This window comes from Alosa pseudoharengus, unplaced genomic scaffold (assembly GCF_046254945.1).
Source record: "Alosa pseudoharengus isolate Yale_2024_CS ecotype anadromous, Long Island Sound unplaced genomic scaffold, YU_APseudo_1.1 YU_APseudo_1.1_scf_1, whole genome shotgun sequence".
Taxonomy (NCBI): Eukaryota; Metazoa; Chordata; class Actinopteri; order Clupeiformes; family Clupeidae; genus Alosa; species Alosa pseudoharengus.
Window position 1 is genome coordinate 24984399 of NW_027468564.1, and position 21142 is coordinate 25005540.

The 21142-nt window shown below is 40.2% G+C and overlaps 1 protein-coding gene and 1 pseudogene across 3 annotated transcripts; one reads left to right on the forward strand and one right to left on the reverse strand.

Annotated features, from left to right (window-relative positions):
- Positions 1 to 21142, forward strand: part of LOC143123348 (uncharacterized) — a 685973-nt pseudogene that overhangs the window by 644842 nt on the left and 19989 nt on the right.
- LOC143123471 (uncharacterized) lies at positions 3276 to 8801 on the reverse strand. 3 transcript variants are annotated; one of them, XM_076284925.1, is made up of 7 exons: positions 8655 to 8801; positions 7881 to 8219; positions 7419 to 7484; positions 7249 to 7305; positions 5245 to 5349; positions 5000 to 5070; positions 3276 to 4732 (listed from the first exon to the last, which is right to left on the reverse strand). In XM_076284925.1, exons 1-7 carry the CDS (start codon positions 8692 to 8694, stop codon positions 4151 to 4153), a joined length of 1260 nt encoding a protein of 419 aa, XP_076141040.1. In that variant the 5' UTR covers positions 8695 to 8801; the 3' UTR covers positions 3276 to 4150. The 3 variants fall into 3 exon arrangements, with proteins under 3 accessions (XP_076141040.1, XP_076141047.1, XP_076141054.1); XM_076284932.1 differs by lacking the exon at positions 7249 to 7305; XM_076284939.1 differs by lacking the exons at positions 7249 to 7305; positions 7419 to 7484.

A 21142-nucleotide genomic window follows, 5' to 3' on the forward strand; every position in this document is an offset into this window, starting at 1 on the left:
TGTCAGGTGTGTCCATTGGCCAGCCATGCAGGACCCAGCGCAATACACGGGACAGAACTGGATCCTTCCGAGTAAGTACAGCAATGTGTTTTGCATTCAGTGGGGCTTCAGGTGCCATTTCCAGTAAGAGTATCTCCATGGGGGATGGAGTCTCACGAATGGCAGTGGGCAGTGGCTAAGGGCATCAGCATTCGCCAGCTGTTTGCCAGGGCGGTAGCATAGCTCGTAATCATAGGCCCCAAGAAGCACACTCCAGCGAAGCATGCGTGGGGACAGGACAGGTGGCATGGGCTTAGAGTGGTGTAGCAGGCCCAACAGTGGTTTGTGGTCAGTAAAGACCACAAAGTGGCGACCAGCGAGGTACTGGTGGAATTTCTTAACTGCGTAGATGACCGCTAAGGCCTCCTTATCTATTTGGGCATAATTTGTTTCTGTAGAGTATAGTATCCTTGAGGCAAAGCAAATGGGAGCCTCCTGGCCATCAGATTCCAAATGGAAAAGTAACGCCCCCAATCCATATGGCGAAGCGTCACAAACAACCGCTAATGGCTTTGTCTCATCATAGTGTGTCAACGCGCCAACAGCCTGAAGCAGTTGTTTAGCAGCCGTATAAGCCTTTTCATGTGAGTCACCAGGCAGCCGTGGCCTACTGGTTAGCGCTTCAGACTTGTGACCGGAGGGTTGCCGGTTCGAACCCCGACCAGTAGAAATCGGCTGAAGTGCCCTTGAGCAAGGCACCTAACCCCTCACTGCTCCCCGAGCACCGCTGTTGTTGCAGGCAGCTCACTGCGCCGGGATTAGTGTGTGCTGAGTGTGTTTCACTAATTCACGGATTGGGATAAATGCAGAGACCAGATTTCCCTCAATGCATCAAAAACAGACCACTGCCAGGGTACAGACTGATCCAGGAGGTGATGCAGTGGTTCCAGGATGGTGGCCTTGTTTGGCAAAAAGCAGCTGTAAAAATTGAGTAGGCCTAGGAATTATTGAAGCTCTGTTTTGTTCCAGGGCGAGGGCACCTTCTGAATGGCCTCAACTTTCTCCATAGTTGGCCGTACTGTAACGTGACTAAAACCCGGACATATATTCATTTCAGTTACGCCAGCTTATTTTTTGTATGTGGGAAGGAGACTCGGTTTTACTCTGAACTTTTAAATGAAAAATTAATGTATTGAAATGTTCAAGTTCTCAACAGTATTTAAGACCGTGGCATATTACCAACGTCAGGCCTAGCTGTAGGTAAGCCGCCGTCAAGGCGCATACGAACAAAGGAATCGCCCCCAAACAATAAAAAAACTCCATTCAAACCAAACTGAAAATGTTCAATACGCAGTTGTGCATTGTAGGCATAACTAAGGGATGCAGTAACACCACCACTAGCCTACTCATTGTTTACATGTACATTAAATGGAACGTTTCATTGTGAATCAAATTAAAATATTCTCCTCTTTGCAAACGTTGGCATAGGCATATGGTGACATTAATTTAATAATGTTGCTGCGTGAATGCCGCAAATGAAGTGGCCACTTCTTAATGGGACTCACTGTATGGAAGTAGGCTAAGTAAAATAGAGATGTTTAAAATAAGATAAAGTTAGGATATGCCCGCTTGACAACGGCAGAGATAACTGGCCTTTGGCCATAGCAACCATCCATTTAGAATGACTGGCCTTCATACCCACACAGCAAAAGGACTCCGCGGCGGATCCTTATCGGAGTCCACTTGCTCTCAGGAACGGATCCGCTACGAAGGCGGATCGCGGACCCGCCGTGGCTCCGCGCTGCATCCCCCCCACATCCGCGATTAAAACCCTACCTCCGCGGCGGGTCCGTTTGGGACCCGCAAATTGATACATACATCCGCCGCGGACCCGCAACAGACTCATAAAGGCTCATCTGGCCCGGGTCCGTTTCGGACCCGTTTATCTCAGCTGCAGCTCCCTCAAATCTAGGTTCTCTCATGCATATTAGGCTAGCTTTTGCCAATGAAAATGAATGCATGAATGAATGAAACAGTCCTGCTCCTAACTGAAGAAACGTTTACGTTACCAACAATATTAACAACAAACTCAGTTTCACTGTTGCAAGTACTAAGTTGGCTGTAAATATGCTTCGCCATATTACATTTTAATGAACCATCTAGCTTTGTGATAACAAAATCTTACCTTTTATGTGTTTAGTCCACTGAAAGTTATCCACATATCAAACGATTAAATCCACAGTTATGGAGGAATTGTTTTGGGGAAGCAGTTGCACTTTATCCCACTTTTGCTGCCCTTTTTAAAATTAAACCACTTAAATCCATAGCCTATACTATTAATACTATTACTTACTACTATTACTGTTGTTACTGTTATTATTATTATTATTATTATTATTATTATTCGGATGAGCCAATAATGTAACTCTGAGTCTGAAATGTTGGCTACAAACAGTCTGTAACTGCGCTGCTGCTATTATAAATTGTTAACTTTTGGGAACTATTTGAGGCTTCCATTAGCCGCCATTGTTGAAAAAAATGGAACATTATAGCGTCAATGGAGTTGTCGCAACTCTACCTTTATATGGCTCTGGTTTAGAGTAATGAATTAAATATAAATATGTGCAGTGTATTAGCAGTTATCTCATGCAGTGTATCAACAGAATATAATAAAACAGAATAAATATGGATATTCAATATGACAAATATATAACAGATATGTACATAACATACAGCTATGTGCAGTGTGGAAACAGTGTCATCGTAGTGCAGAAACAACATTATAAGAGTAGTAAGAATAAGTCTATGTGCATGAATAGTATGAAGATCAGTAGAATAACTATGTATAAATGTAATTACAGTAGGCCTATGTACATTTGTAAATAAATAGAAAACTATGGGTACGCAAAAAGTATAACCAAAGCTGAGCTTGATCAACTAGAACGTCTAAAGAACCAGAACTTGAGTGTAGTTTTTTGCTGGGTCCCAGGTCATGTTGGTCTGAGGGGAAATGAGAAAGCGGACAGTGCTGCTAAGCAAGCCCTCAATGAAGAAGTCACAGAATGTCAAATCCCTGCCCCAGACCTTAAACCTATACTGAACTCTTACATCACAGATAAGTGGCAATCTGAATGGGATTAATGTATCAACAACAAGCAAGGAATGTGAATTTTGGCACATTTTCATGATCCACTGGGTCGTTATGGGCCACACAAAATACGGTGTTGCTAAAATAACTCCTATTGTGGCTATTAGAGACATGCGTTCATGAGTATCCAGCTACATTTAATGAGCTAAGTAAAATACATTCACACACACAAAAAAAACATCACTAATGTTGTGGACATTCCTTTATTCTGAGATACATCAATAGGCTCTCAAAACAATCCCAAACAGACATAAGGTCTTTATAGAGCAAATCCATATAAATTATTTGTCAAATAAACCAGTAAAACATAATTTGTGGGATGGAATATATAACATTCACACTCATAGCTCAAATTTTTTAAAATAAATCAGTGAAAAAGTATCCTGACAAACAAGCAGCTTTTTAATGCCTTGGTCATATTTCATAATTTCAGTTCCTCTGTAGGTTACCTGATAGCCCAGTTTGAGAGGCGCAAGACGCGTGACATTATTTATTTTTGCAGCCAATCACTGCTGTCATTTTATTTTATTGATTTGATCTCAGTCATAGAAGCTAAATTTGAAGGCAGGCCAAAGGTAAAATCCAACGAACCGCATTCAACCCGCAAGCCAATAGTTGAATAGCCCTCTCCTAGAGCTTTTGAGATATTGCCACTGCTCCAACACTGAAAGGCACTGTTACAATGCCTGGATCAAGCCAGGTTCAGCATAGCGTATGCCACTGTCTGCTCACGTTGGTGACCGGACCAGGGCAAGCACACTTTCGCAGTTCCCGCCGGAAATGCAGTCTAGTTACTATTATTATTGTTATTATTACAAGTTTACCATCAAAATGACTTCAAATCTATTATATTATGGTAAAATAATGTAATATACACTTGCATAGTGCTGCTTTAAGAATAAGACTACAGAAATTATATCAAATAGTGTGACTTCAGCTGAAATTTTAGACTTGATAAATGGATCGATCAGCTCACCTTACATAACACCAGTGTCTCTAGGGGACGCTTTTGTGATTAAATGACTAAGTGTACTCTGCCCCATCCGCGGTCCTGGCACAGTCCTGCATTGACATGTATTCTGCACCATCCACGGTCCTGGCACAGTCCTGCATTGACATGTACTCTGCACCATCCACGGTCCTGGCACAGTCCTGCATTGACATGTACTCTGCACCATCCACGGTCCTGGCACAGTCCTGCATTGACATGTACTCTGCACCATCCACGGTCCTGGCAGACGGGCTGCTGTCTCTGGGCACAGGGACCTCCCCACACGCAAGCGGAGCCATTCTTTGGTACAGTGACTCAGGCACCTCATAGACCTGAGGTGGAGCAGAAGGGACGGTGGAGGAGGAGGAGGAGGAGGTGGGTGAGGAGGAGGTGGGTGAGGAGGTGGTGGTGGAGGAGGAGGAGGTGGGTGAGGAGGTGGTGGGTGAGGAGGTGGTGGTGATGGAGGAGGAGGTGGTGGTGATGGAGTAGGAGGTGGGTGAGGAGGTGGTGGTGATGGAGGAGGAGGTGGGTGAGGAGGTGGTGTTGATGGAGGAGGAGGTGGTGGTGGGGTTCTGATGCTGTTGGATGACTGTTGGAACACTGTGGCTCATTTCCTTAAAGAGATGGACATGGCAAAGAAAGTGTTGGGGTATCATCAGTCGCTTTTGTCATGGGGATATAAGATCGTATCATCAGATTTTGGAGATTGATTGGCAGCAATAAAAAAAAAATCAATCAATAACTTGTCAATGGCCACAACTGTCAGATGAGTTGGGCTGGCCTGCACATGGGAAGAACAGTAGTATAGATAGCACTAAGGAGATATCAGCTATGGCCTACAAAGACTCCATTTCCCAAGAACCATTGCTAGGATGACATACCACTGCAGAACCCCCTGTCTCTAAGTAGATGTTGGAACTGGAGCAGCCACTTGTATACAAGAATACGGCATCTGTTGAAGATACAGTAAAAATAATGTTTCATAGAATAAGGTTTATTTGAGTAATATCTCTGTGTGCAATGTCTTGAGTTTAAGTGTGTGAGACAGCTCATGAGTCAGACACAAGTAGTGTGTGTGTGTATGTGTGCGTGTGTGAAGGTGTGTGTGTGTGGGTGGGGGGCCCACCTGTAGTTTCTGTTCTTTTGTGTTTTGCTTTTCTGAAATAGATCAAAACTCCCAGCATGCTTAGCAGGACAACAATCACCACGGCAACACTACACACAACAGAAACTGGCAAGAACCACACATAAGATTTTAAATAACATCATGATCTGAGTGATATCATAGGCCTACAAGTTATGTGTTTGTGATGAAGTTGACTTACTTGCATATTGTTGCTTACTTGCATATTGTTTTGGTGCTGCCATGGGGTATTTCTAAACCAATCAGTTTGCACCACTGTAACTAAAGCCATACATAGACCTCTGAAGTTCGCCTATATAAAAAAGCTGCCATCTTTGAGATCTGGTATCTTATGGGTTTTTTTCTATGGGAAAATAACATGGGGTTTTTGGTGTTTTGCTCAACACACTTTTGACCACTGCCTTCGAGTCGGTACTGTGATCTTTGGTACGTTAAGACGGCAAACTTAGATTTGTGCTACCCCAGAGTTAACTTGCAATGCAACTTGCCATATGTACAGTAGTTACCTTCAATTAACACCCGGATCTCCTTATATGGGCAAAGATGGCAGCAATGGTTCCTTTTTTTGTAGGCAAACTTCAGAGATCTTTTGTATAGTAGTATTAGTATATATATTCTTTTGATCCCGTGAGGGAAATTTGGTCTCTGCATTTATCCCAATCCGTGAATTAGTGAAACACACTCAGCACACAGTGAACACACAGTGAGGTGAAGCACACACTAATCCCGGCGCAGTGAGCTGCCTGCAACAACAGTGGCGCTCGGGGAGCAGTGAGGGGTTAGGTGCCTTGCTCAAGGGGGCTTCAGCCGTGCCTACTGGTCGGGGTTCGAACTGGCAACCCTCCAGAAGCGCTATGGCTGCCCACCACAGATATGGCGGATATGATTACTTGAAACTTTTTCTTACAGCAGCATCTGATTTGCCAAGTCATTCATTCAGCAACTGAGCTACAGTTGCTAAGATTTGCAATTAATCAATCAACAAAATCAATCATTCAACCATTCAATCAATCAATCAATCAGCATGATGATCAACCAAAGCAATTCAAAACTCTCAAACATGATCACCAGGACAAAAATCACTCCTGCAGTGATCATAAAGATCATCAAGTAATTCATCACTAAATCAATCAATCAATCAGCATGCAAAAAATATATCTTATCTAGTGTTATAATCTTATATTAATATAAACAATCTGTTTAGTATTGTTTTTTATTAAAAATATACTTACTTTGAGCTTTCTCGTAGGATTATTTGACTTAAAATAAGTCAAAATCTTCTTAAATTAAGACATAAAATCAAGTAAATTTATCTGTCAGTGGAGTAAGTAATTTTTAGCCTGGCGGGCCATCCTATATCATTGAAATGTATAGTCTGGAATCGACCCATTCACCTCGCTTAATCCAAGGGGCGGGCAGAGAATTGTCTTTCAAACTGCCTAGTCATGCAATAGGCCAGCGCTACGACCAATCAGAACAAAGAGCAGGATGACGCCAACGCCGATTCAAACAACCGCTCTTCGTTCACCATAGCCACCTTCCTTGTTGTTCACCGTCGCAGGACTGTCGTCATCCTGTTAAGCCCACCTTAAGACTCTCTAACAAAATAGAGCGCTGTGATTGGATGACGTCTACGGCGTCAGCCAATATAAATCCCTATGGTTTGCTACTAGACGTACAGGCTGAGCAAATTAATTTGCCGCCGCTAGGGTGCGTCTATATTTCTAGGCTAAGTAATTTCATTTTAAGATTGAAGATTTTTAAAAGACAATTTAAGGTAAATTTACTGACTGAAGAAGATTTTGGCTTATTTTAAGTCAAATAATCTTACAATAAAGCTCAAAGTAAGTATCTTTATACTGAAAACAATACTAACTACAATTTTTTTAATCTTAATATAAGATTATAACACTTGGTAAGATGTCACTTTTTGCCGTGTATGACACATATAACCCACAGAGGTGTGAGTCAGCAAGTTACACTTACTGGTGTTTGTTGTCGTAACCGTTCTCACCAACGGTGCTACACTCGAGATGTTTTTACCTTTAGTGACGGCACAGGTTCCCCAAAAACAACTCTTATGAGTAATATTTCAACATAGAACCATCAGTCAACGCAATGCAATCAGAAGGTTGGAATAAAAACAGAAACGTTACCAGGTGAGAATGTTAGTACAGTGGAGGCCCCTGTGATTATTGCGGGACTGAGAGTTGTCACAGGTGCTACAAAGAGGAATAAAATGGGTCAAAAACAGTTGATCCTAGATTAGATATCATACCCTCTATCCACTTCTCACTGACCTTAACATTAAATACATCTGATCCTAGATCAGATATCATCTACTTCTCACCGACCTTAACATTAAATACATCTGATCCTAGATCAGATATCATCCACCTCTCACGACCTTAATATATTATACATCTGATCCTAGATCACATAGCATACCCTCTATCCATCTCTCACCGACCTTAATATTAAATACATCTGATCCTAGATCAGATATCACCTCTCACCGACCTTAATAATAAATACATCTGATCCTAGATCAGATAGCAACCCTCTATCCACCTCTCACCGACCTTAATATTAAATATGTCTGATCCTAGATCTCTCACCTGGCCCAATGTCAATCCTGAGCTCTGTGTAGAGATCACTATTATACCAGGGAAACTGCACGGCACACCAGTACTTCCCAGAATCCTTAGCTGTCAGCCCAGTAATGGTGACGGTGAAGACTCTGGCTGTGGCATTATCGTGGAGAGAGAACCTGCCTGTTTTAGCCCAGACCTGGCCGACTGCGGTCTGCACTGGGATGTCTTTGTTGCCAGGTGGACAGTCGCCACGGCAGACGTACTTCTGGCGGTGTTCGTAGCCTGGTGGGTATGGACACTCAATCACAACCTTCCCTCCAATGTGACCTTTCACTGTATGCACTGACGATTCCATTTGGGCACCTTGTACACACACACACAGACACAGACAGACAGACACACACACACACACACACACATGCATACACACACACCAAATAAAATAAAAAAAACAATCTAATTGTGCAGTCTGAATAAATTAATGAAAAAAAATCTTAACACGTCTTCATGTCCAACACTAAAAGTGTCTTTGGTGTCTTTAGTATTTTTTAGTGGTGTCTTTGGTGTCTTTAGTATTTTTTTAAATGTTTTAGGACATATTCAGAGCTTATTTAAAGCTCATGTTATGAAGAAGTGAAAGAGGATCATGCAGCAAACTCTCTGGATAACTTTAGAAGACAACATGGCAGTCAGCTCAGCTGTTGATTATGCAAGTTAACAGTTCCCTTTTACCGTAACACATTTTCAAATAAAACATTCACAGCTAAATTACACTATACACAGTATGGTGGAACTTACTAACGAGGAGAGCACAGGTGATGATTAATATGTTCTTCATGGCTATGAATGTATTCCCTGGTTATATCATCAACATTGTCGGCTCCTGCCGTTGTCGTCTGCTCCTGTCGTTCCCACGCTTGTGAGTCGTGACGGTGGCAACAGCTCTCCTCCTCCTTCCTCCGTCAAGCCACACTGTGACCACAAGCCTTACTTCTGCAGATGTTGTTCTACTTGTAGCAGTGGTCAGTCAGGGTATTGAAGGCTAAAGCTGATCTTCCTCAAAAGAAAGAGTGTCCTCATTTGACTGAAGATGGGTGTGTGTGTGTGTGTGTGTGTTTGTGTCAAGTCAAGTCAAGCCAAGTTTATTTATATAGCGCATTTATACACAGAGGTCATTCAATGTGCTTTTGTGCGAGCGTGTTTGTATGTAATGTGCTTGTGTGCGAGCGTGTCCTTGTATGTAATTCCAATTTTCTACAGTTGTATGTCTCCCATGAATGCATTTGAATTTGGATGTTCTTCATTTTATGGTTTTAGGTCAATTGACAGTAAAATTAGCCATGGTCAATATCCCTATAGCCTATGATGATACGGCTAAATAGTCAGCTGTGTCAGCCCCATAAAACAAGAAAATAAACTTAGTTCACAAACTTTCACTTTCAGCCATACATGCACATCAACTTCAAAATTAAATCACCAGCACATATTAGATGCACAATACAAAAAACTGAATCAAACACACACTGCAGTGCAGTGTTGTTTATAGCCTAACTAGGCTTTGCACTGCAGAGCAGGCTAAAGTGAGAATGAGCTAAAAAAATATATTATTATAGTATTACAATAGGGTATTACAAATATATATATTTAATTTGTTTTCTTCCTTATGTGTAAGTATTACGCAAGAACGCAAAAAGGACTCTAAAAATAAATTCCCTTCTATAATTCTACCATGGCCCGTCGGGGACTCCGTAGTAGGCTACAGGAATACCAAGGGGGCAGGCGAATTCCCGGAAGTAGAAGAATCGACGTAGGCTGAAGGGACCACCTCTCTGCTAACTCCCATAGAAGTACATTCATTCTATGATTTTTTTGAAATACCATAACTTCATATAACATATATCCTGTGCCGATATTGTAGCTTCTGTGTAATCTACATAAACACTACAAAGGCAAAACAGACTCCACTACCTCGTCCGTAACGTTGGTTACCCGTAAGAAGAATGGTTAGCTTGTTCGGTTGGAGGGAAGCTAGCTTTGACGTAATCTCTCTTTCGCGCTGTAGGGAGATAACCGTATTGTTTGGATAAGAAGCTCAGTCCACCTTCCCAAGCAGCAAAACACGTTATTTGAACCAAAACAAACGTTTTATTTAGGTTGTATTTTGGTTTCAAATAAAACAGACGTGTTTAGTACGTTCTTTCAACGTGTTTTCTGGCACCAGTACAAATAACCATGTTAAAAACGTCCATTGAACGTTGTAACCTGGTGCCAAAAGATACGTGCAAAACCCAACGCATCTAGCACCGATTCCAACGCCAACAGAAGATGCAATTTCGGTTTCAATTTACACCAACCAAAAAACTACGTGAATTACACGTTCAAAATGGGTGAAAATCACAATGTTTTTTCACGCACGTATATGACACTTACTTTCAACATTGAATGAAGGTGCTGGTGTGGTGTTATTTTTACACCAAATACTAACGAGGGGAAAACGTGTGGGAAACGTGTCAGACACGTCTGATGTTAACCAGAGGCAAAACTGTGAGCACACCGGCATTTGTGCGACTGCTGGTCCGCGGAGTGAAATTATAAGCCCGGTGCGCAATTGATTGCGCAACTGCGGGCCGACAGAAAAAAAACGGTAATCAGGAAGAACAGAAATACTTGCTAATTCGTTGTCATTAAACATGGAGCAAACAATTAAATTATGGTGTGAGCGTTCGTCGAATGCATGATGCATTTAATTAAAAAACATGTACATTTTTTCTCCATTTGCCTACCAGAGTATGATGATTGCATGCGGGAAACATCCCAAAACAATAGTACTCATATAATTGCTGTTGTTTTTAGATCTAATGCAACCATGCTTAAGTAATTAACTATTCTAATTATATCTTACATTAGTAGCCTAAAGCAGTCCTCTGATGTGCATGTTTTCACAAACTTTTTGTGAACAATGTTATAACTATAGCACTGTAAACATTGACTGCTTTGAAATGAAACTGCATGTGTAACTATAGGATAATAAAAGTAATTGTTGTAATGATAATCATAATAATGGTTTGATGGGGGCATGTGTAGGTGGGCCCTATAACTTCAAAGTCTGCCATGACCGGGCCTCAACTTGAATTTTGAGAAAGCTGAGCTAGCCTACTACACATTCGGCACTTGAACTGGTGTACAATAGTTGTTGCTACATTTAGCCAAGAATGCACAGGATTTGATAGTTAGTTAATTATAGTGTATTATTTAAATACCTTTTCTGTACCACCCAGGTACCTGTAAACCTCCAAGAAAGTGTGGAGATAGCAGGAGAGTAGACAATTACAAAATTATATTTTTTTATTCTTAAAGCACGAGTACATTCTGTTAAGAGAGGTTTTGCTGTATGATATTGATTTGAAGTAATTAGACGTTGACATTGAACTGTTAACTGTATAGTGCAAAATAACACACAAGCTGTTTTCACTAGTCTTTAGTCAGTATGACATTTAAATCACACAGGATGTTAGTGTGCCGTGGGACATTTTAAGTGTCAAAAGTGTGCCGTGGCACAAAAAAGGTTGAAAAACACTGGTGTAACCCATATGAAATGGTTAGCCATTATCAGCATGAAAGATGTTGTAGCAGTTTGACCTCAGGGTGGTGCACGCACACCATAGTCAGCTGTTGTTATGCCAACGTCAGTTTGTCGTTACGCTTTGACACTGAAGGAAACCCAAGCCTAACGTCCAAAAGGAAAAAAAGGTACTAAATACTTTGAAATCGCTCAATTCTTTCATAAATGTAATGAAATTCAATACTAATAAGTTATTTTATATCAAAGATCAATCCAGAAGTGAAAACCGACGTGAAGCCAGTGCTCAACGTTATGCTTTTCACCACGAAGCTCAGGTAAGCAGAGCTACTTGCTAGCATACTACATTGGTAAATGACAGTTAAAATGCTAGCTGCTAAGTAGAATCGAATGCTGTGATGTAGACCAGTGTTTCTCAAACTTTTTCAGACGAAGGACCACTTAACCAATAAAAAAGAAACGCACGGACCACCTAGCTAAAAAAAAGATTAGACCTACTTCAACAGTATATTAGCCTACACAATAGGCCTAAACTTACTCACTGAACCACCTTGTTTATTGTCTTTGCACTTTGCTTATTGTGTCAGAGGATTCATATGATTTAAACTGGCATATCTTACATAGACAGTGTTGCAGAACTGTTTGGATTTACATGAACCAACTTGTTCAATATTGCAAACAACTCCTCTATATTATATTTTACCACGTCTGCTCGCGGACCACTTGGGATAGCTTGAGGACCACCAGTGGTCCCCGGACCACACTTTGAGAAACACTGATGTAGACCATGATAATTACATTTTTATAAAAACCAATCGGAGTCTGATAAGTCAAGTCAAGTCAGTTTTATTTGATAAGCAATGTTCAGTTACTTATATTCAATGTCTTAACCAGCAGTGTAGATCTCTAATATTACTATAGTTTAATACTATTTCCAAAATAGTTTGGCTACTTCCAGAGAGGATTCAAGCGGAGTAATCAAGGATCTTTGCTACTTCTGTTAGCTGTAGGCTAGCGCTATAGACCCCTTCGCAACGCAACGGCGGTGAAAACATAAACAATGTAGCGTTACCATGAAAGCCATTCATGGAATTCATCCTCTAGGTTGATTCTCCGGTTTACACTCATTGTTGTTTTGTTTTGATCCACTATTTTTATGTAAAGAAGTAAAGAAACTGCTCATAGAAATAAGCTTACATCATATATGTTTGTATTGTTTCAGAGAGGAACTTCAGCAGGCCAAGCATTGGATGACCTCGAGCGGCACCACGGCAGCCCAAGTCCGACATCAAGCCCAAGCCCGTCACAGTCGCTGATGCTATTTTAAATAAATAAATATAGCTATATTTATTACAATTATTCATTGGTTATGCCTTTTCCATCGAAGTTAGAATAACTGGCCACATAAATGCTATTATAAAGCATATAGGCCTAGGCCAAAATAAAATTCAAAGCATCAGCACGCACGTTTAATTTAAGTGTCAAACTCAACGTGCAGTACACGTAATAAAAATCTAATTTGCACGTTCATTGAACGTGTTTTTCACAACATTGTGTTTTTACACCCTTTTGCAACGTGCACAAAACGTACTGGACACTTAATTTGAACTATTCTGGAACGTGTAAAAAGCGTAATCGGGAACCTACACTTTTACCAAAAATGAACGTTATTCTGAACCAATTCTGAACGTGTCTGACACCAACAGAGCACCGATAAAAAACGTGTACAACACGTCTGTTTGCTACCTGGGTTACTGGCTATGACGGTAACTCATAAACAAAACCTAGCATACACGACCATAGGTAAAGCATTACACAGAGGCAACCTAATAATAATAAAAAAGTAAACCTATTTTTTTTTTTAAAAACGGCACTAATCATTTCAGAGGTTTTAGATGGATTGACCGTAGGTCGGAAAAGTGGAAAGAAGATTAGCTTCGGCTATAACTTTTTTGTTTTGTTTTAGCATGACTGTTTTTGAAGATGATCATGTGTGGTAGCTTCAACATTAACACGACTTGGTGAGGATGATATTAATAATACATACATTTTGAAGGCGAAGGAAGTGTGAGAAGAATTTCTGTGTATCTATCATATGAGTTACAAGATTCAGTTCGATGACTAACGTCACGAAGTTAAGTGTGAGTCTGCGCAGTACTGGGGGGACCAACTGAAAAATCGTTCTATTTGACTCAGTGCCCTCCCATTGAAAACGACGGAGTCTGTTCGTCCATTTCTTAGAAAGCGTTTAGACCGAATTCTCATCCGGGACGCTAGAGGGCGAAAAGAAAAATTCTTGACTGGGTATGTACAAACATAAATCACTGAAGTAGATTCCAGGAGCAGCTGGAAACGTAACATTGTTCAAAGCAGATACTTAATGGTTCACTTTTCATGTTTTAGTGACGGTTACAATTGTCTGGACTTATTTTGAGTTAGTACGCTTAACTCACAACATAATGCAGAGTCTGACAGACGATACACTTAGCTTTGCCTCGAGCCTCGAGAGTTTAAAGTCGCAACAACACCACGGCTGGCACGGGATGGATGTTAGTGTGAAGGTGAGAGTGTCTGAGGTAGCTTAGGACTAGGCCTACGTGAACGGTGTATCTTGAAAACTACTGATCTAGGCAGTGACAAGTAGCCTAGGTAACAGTTTCATGAAGCCAACGTTAACTCTCTTGATTTTTTAATCACCGCCATTCTTGACCGAGTGTCTCCTTATTTGGAACAATGGAAAATGACCATTTACATTTGTGTCTCAATCTGCTAATTGGCTTTGTTGTCAGTTGATATCTGAACAGTGTATGAAGTGATGTGTCTGTGTGTAGATCACGGATGAAAGTTATCAGCAGCAGCATGTTGATATGACGAGTCACAAGCAAGCCTGCATTGACCTGGAGAAGGCAACTCTGTTCATTACTCAGGTTTTGCAGGTAAGACACACACACACACACACACAATAATTCATTTTAACATATTAAGACTGTATTAAGGCTATATGTTTATGTGCTTCACGATCTGTGCCACACTTGGCAACCACCCTGCCTATAGGCCTATGGTTTCCATATGGTAACTGTTTTAGAAAAGCAATAAGCCACTCAAGTCCATAGGTTACAGTCTGCTGGCACATTGTGCCTAACAACGCCCTATCTGTTGTATAATCACTGTAACCTACGGCCTCTCTGGGCTTATTGCATAATTAGTTAACCACTGATGATAAGGCCACCGTCTACTGTAGATGCACACACATGCTGGGTCATTCCGTGTCAAATCAGACAAAATTCAGGAAAATGGTTGCTGCACTGTCTCATATTTTGCTCAAAGTTTGTCTAAAATTTAGGTCCCAAAGATAGTTGAAATAGTTTTGTTAGACTCCAATGTTTCATACATTTTCCACCCTTGATTTTGTATCAATTTTTTACACTCAAATGATTTATCTTGGAGACCATGTTTAGGCATTTATATCTTGATTAGTATTATTCCTAGCCTGCCCAGATTTTGTAGATAAATAGATACAGGGATACTTTTTCCCTATGCCATTCCACATGACTTGTTTACTCATAACTCAATTTATGGAGATTAATGTTTGAAATTTTTTATATGGGTGCATTACCTAAGTTAATATTAATGTCTGGTGAAAATGTCATGCAAATAGCCTCATTGGAAGTATGCTTACTAAAACAAATGTTGTCTTGTCCAATACTTATTTTCCCCAAAATTGGCACTTTGGCACTACGAGTCCATAAACTAAGCTACTTTTACAAAGATTTCCAAGTGCCTACTAGCTACCCCACATACCATTTTAATCCTGTGAAAGTGACCTAAAACACAACCTCCTCTTGTTCAGTCCTTAAAGGAACACATCACAGTTTATGAAATTGGGTTATTCACCATCTCCCCTGGAGATGGCTAAGTGAGCAAAAGTATTTTTGTCTTTGCGCATGCATTAGCAGGGCTCTCAAGTGTCACGCTTTGAGCGTGACAGTCACTCATTTCGGTCTTTTGTCACGCACTCCCGCCACACATTGTATTTCTCACGCAGAAAAACTATTTATAATATTTAATATGCTGCCGCAGCGCCCAAAATGTCTCTGGCCGCGCCGCTCTCACTATGGAACCGGCAAGAATCAAGCGCGTCTCCCCTGGAGTTGAGCCTGCCACTTATCAGCCAATCAAAAATAACGAAAGGGGCTACACAATAGCCAATCAGAAAAAAGCACTATTGTATCTGGGTAAGATACAACAGCCAATGAAAAAATCGTATCGTATCCTGAATTGTTCATGTGAATCTGCTAGTTTCCAAAGTTTCGTTCATCTTCAGAGGAAACCACTGAGCTTCGAGCATCAGTTTGAGCACAGAGTAAGTCATCTTTTAATGTTACAACAAATCCACAACTTGTTTGACACAAACAACAACGTGACTGCTGCTAGAGAATGTTTCCCAGATAATTAGCATCAGTTTTACAGCCTGTTTACTGACAACACTTGGTCAGAACAAGTAGCCTAGTCATATTTTCGTTATCACACGATGACTGACATATTGTCACATTATAAACATCTCTCTCTCCAAAAAGGCTTAACAATTTTATTAGCACTAAATAAACTGTATTGCATATTGTCATGAGTCACTTTTAGTTTTAAAATCATGTCATTGTATAATTAATTATATCCTGGCCATGGATGCATTAATCATTGCATTTGTCTTTCAAAGATGTCAGGTAAGAAAAACAATTAATCATCATCTCATTCACCCTGAGAGGAAAGCCCCCTATAAAGGCCAGGTTAGTGGATGCTAGCTCAGAGGTGGTGAAAAGGGTAGGTCCGTTATTGAATTGTCAATGCCATGTGTCAAATATTTTGTTCTGCAAGTCTGCAAGTATAAATTATGCCCCATTTTGAGTTTTTTGCCCAACATTGCACATCATCTACTTAGGAGGGCATTGCTCCTACATACTTTGGCCGATAATCAAATGCCTGATCTCTTTGGAAAGCTGAGACATTGTAGTTTTTGGAAAACAATTAGAATAACTGTGTGATGTACTGACACAGAGTTACAGAGGCTAGAATATTGTTTTCTTTTTCTACCGGATAACAAGCATCTCTGAACTGACCACATTTCAGCCCTCTAGGTCTTGACTTGATATGACTTAGAAACACAACTGAGCCCTAGCATCAGGTCTGGTGAAGCTGTGTGCAAAAGTAGATCAATATAGAATGACAATATGAGTACTTTAGACCATTATTTGCCAAGGTATGCTCATGCGTTTTGTAAAATGCCCTATAGAAACTACCCATAGGACTTTTGGTTATCTAAAATGCATACTGACAATCAGATGCTTACTGCATATGAACCCCTTTGAAGCATAATCTTTGCCTGAAATTAAAGGTAACACTCTTCAGGAGTTCTGATATGGAATGACTATACTAAATATGGAATAATTACAAAAAAGTATAAATCATTAAAATTTCTATTTCAATTTAATTGGTGTGTATAAGATGGACTATACATCTGCACAACTAATATTGGATCAACTGTTAACCGACACATCTAAGGGCATATTAATAACAGCAACAAAAACACTAGTAATACTATAGAGTGGTCAAGTCCCGCCCCTTCTACTTCCGGTCCATGGGACCTATCTTTGAAAAAATTATGAACGGGAGTTAATGGAGAGATAACAATTATTTTTTGGTCCAGTTTGAATTGTGCCACAAATTTCACATATGATGTGTGTGAATTTAAAAGATAATTTTTCACGTCAAGAAAGTACTGTTGTTCGATAGACTTCAAAAGTTATGTTGGTTTTGTGCGAATCCACTCAGTGGACTACATCTCTCGTCTCGAACGATGTACGTCACCAACGTAATGAAACGATAAGAGCTGTTATGCTAGTTAACGGTTGCATCTTGCTGCCTGCTATGTCACTTAACAGTATGTAATGTACAGTCTATGGACGAATACAACTTACCTGATGAGTTTAATCCTCTGACTCATGGTATTTTCTTCGGCAAGGAAAGCCCAATTAAGACCTGTTGCTGGTATGCTTGTACAATCTAGTGTGGCTGTGAATGAGCTAACGTCACTAGCGCGACTGATGGGTTTGTAGTCATTGGAATTACGATCTTTCACAATGTTGTAATTCAATAGTTACGAAACAAACTGCAAATGTCTTTACATGAAAATGTGTCTTTAAAATGGACAAACATCATATGGGTAATTCAAGGCACAAGTCAACCGGGACCAGAAAATAATAAATTTTTCGCCATAGACTGCCGTTCAAATTTTTTTGAAAGATAGGTCCCATGGAGGCAAACGGAACGGGCGGGACTTCACCACTCTATTATTAATGAAACACCCCCATTCCCGCAACCCGTCCGACCCGCCACCCCTTTTGGGGGGGGGGGGCGTCGACGGGGAATGTCACTCCTGCCTGTCCTCAAAACTTGAGAGCCCTGCATTAGTTCGGCAGCGCCACTGCTAGCTTAGCTTAGCTTAGCTTAGCATAGTGAATGGAGTATCTCGTCTCCGGATAGCATGTCTTGAGTAAAAGTGAGCCAACAACAAAAAAAAATCCCTAATTAGTTCTTGTGGCCTCCGTATTCACGAGTACAAATGCCAATGCAGATTAAGACGAGGCAATTTCCTAGGTAGGTATTGACTTTGGACTATATTGGGGAGAAATACTGGCAAAGACACTATGGTGCAGAGATTGTCGGTACTGTGGTGAGTGAGACAAGGTGCTCATGTGTTGTTGCATGATATGCCAATTTCATAAAACAATGGCGTGTTTCTTTAAAATCTTCAAGCACATTATAATTGGAGATCTCAAATATTGGTATAACATAAATAAAATATAGTATGAAAAAAAATATTGACCGATACCAAATGCGTACAAAAACAAGTTTATTCTACTACTATCACTCTTATTTCTAATCCTAATCTAGGGCCTTTTAGAAAATCCATAAGAATGCCCATACAAACGGGTAATTGTTCTGTCATACTTAGAACATGCTTGTCTTCCACTCTACAAAGTTTGGGCTGCCTGATGAATAATACTTTACATTATATTAATGCCCAAACATTGCTTCCCAGATAATGGGATTTTCAGGTTGTAAATAATATGAAGACATGATTTGAACAGCAATATTTTACAGGCTTTGGTTTTGGGACTCATTGTTGATTGAAAAATTTTGAACAAAATCTGAGAGGGTGCCGTAACAACTAGGGCTGTCAAAATAACTGATTAATTTTGATTAATTAATTTGAGAAAAAATAACTGATTAAAAAAAATAGTGCAGATTAATCGATTCCGTATGACCTTTGACCCCGAGCCGTTCTAGTCAGTAACCATTAGACTGTAAAATGAAGGAGAGAGAAGAAAATGTGCTGCCTAGATCATTGATTGGAACATTTACAGTGTTGATTAAAATAAAGTCCTCTGCAATGTCTGCAGCAAGTAATTTGCATATTACCGGAGTTCATCAACTCTAAAGTCGCACATCAATGCAAAGAAATAGTGTTGACATTGAGGGGAGTGTTAATTTATTTTCTCTGTGTCCATTAGGTTATATCTGTGGCCTGAAATGCCTTGTATGTGAAAAAAAAACTTCTTCCTGAAGCACTTTTGAATTTATTTCCTCAGCATATGATATTAGGTCATATCATAGATTATTATGGCCGTTATTTGAACATTGAAAATAATAATAAAAGAGTTTTTGTACTTTAATGTCACTAATGCTGATTATTCAATGATTCATTTGAATTTAAATATTTAAAATACTTTCACAGCAAAAATTATATATGCGATTAATTTAGATTAATTAATCACAGAGTATGTAATTAATTTGATTAATTTTTTGAATCGATTGACAGCCCTAGTAACAACATTTCCTTGATTCACACAAGTGTTTTACTATCCACAAACATAACATTCCTTACTAGTGTTTTACTGAGTGATGTAAGTTATGAACCCATTTTCTACACATTTCTCCCTAACATTCCGACATTGAAATTGTATTTTCCAAACTAAACAAATACAGACAAAAATCTTTGTTTTTTACTTAACATTCCTTACTTGTGACTTGTTTGGAGTAAGTTGTACAAAACATGCTTATTTGTCAATATATATAATTATATATAATATATACATGTAATTTGTAATAAAATATATTCGGCTATATTAAAATATAAATGCACCCATTAAACTGGTGTTTCCGTCTTATAGACAGTGTAGATACCCTCTCCTGTTAGTTGGAGGTTTTGCTGAAAGCCATGACTATGAATATGATGCTCTCCTCAACAGCTGCTCCTGGCACACTTCTTCAGTAGGTTGATGTGTGTGTGTGTGTGTGTGTGTGTGTGTGTGTGTGTGTGTGCAGCATGCAGTAGGTCGAAACCGGGAGCTTTGTGTATTGATCCGTTGTCTGGAGCAGAAGGATGTGGAGACTGGGCGGAGTCTAACAGAACTGGCAGAGTCAAACCGCCAGCTGCAGGCGAAGATTGATGAACTACAGAAATGCCTGGAGGAAAAAGACCACTCCCTTACACAAGCCAACCAGGTGTGTGTGTGTACCGTATGTATGTATGTATGTATGTATGTGTGTGTGTGTCTGTAGATGTCTCTACTAGGGGTGTGTGTGTGTACCATATGTATATATGTATGTATGTGTGTGTGTGTCTGTAGATGTCTCTACTAGGGGTGTGTGTGTGTACCATATGTATATATGTATGTATGTGTGTGTGTGTGTCTGTAGATGTCTCTACTAGGGGTGTGTGTGTGTACCGTATGTATATATGTATGTATGTATGTGTGTCTGAAGATGTCTCTACTAGGGGTGTGTGTGTGTACCGTATGTATATATGTATGTATGTATGTGTGTGTGTGTCTGTAGATGTCTCTACTAGGGGTGGCACGGTTCATGAAAACAATCCAAACTGTTCAGTTCGCTTGTTGGGTTCGGGGCATGTGTGCATCGTATGTTTTTTGGCGGTTCATGGCCATATGTGACCTCAGGCCGTTCTTTCCCTTTCGCGTGAAAGCGGAGGTCTGGAGTGTTGTGGATCACGTGTAGAAATGGCAAGTGGGAGACGTATAATAAAGGCAGGCCGGAGTTAGAGGATGCACCAGCATTTGATAAGTGATGTGTGGGAACATTTTGGATTTAATTTTAGCTATTAGGGGTTTGCACGGCGTGTCATCAGATCTGGACGTTGCCATATTGGAGATACTCGCCTCATTAGAAAGCATTAGGCACTGAAGTAAATCCCTAACATCGTCAAGGAAAATGGTAAATTATTGTCGTGTTTTAGGTTGTACCAATAGGTCCGACTGAGAAAAACATCTGGTGTAGGTATCGACTTCCAAAAGTTATTAAAAAAACAGGGAGAAAGGAGAATAATGCCAGAAGTTATCGGAGGAAGGGGGGCGCTTGTGGTTGAACTTGGTACTTCGTCTCCCTCACTCAACTCATATGGATCTGCACTGCCAATAAACCGTAATTTCTCGAAATATCGCACCTTTTCTTGTGGTCCAAGTCCTGCCCTATATGCCTTTGCATCTTAGACGGATTTTGATTAGCTTTTCTGTTGTTTAGACACGGCTACAATCACGTAAGATATCCAAAGTGCATAATACTCCATTGTACTTCATTCACAGAGTACCGCCAATATGGCCGCGCGTGCTGGGTTACCATGGTTACCGGC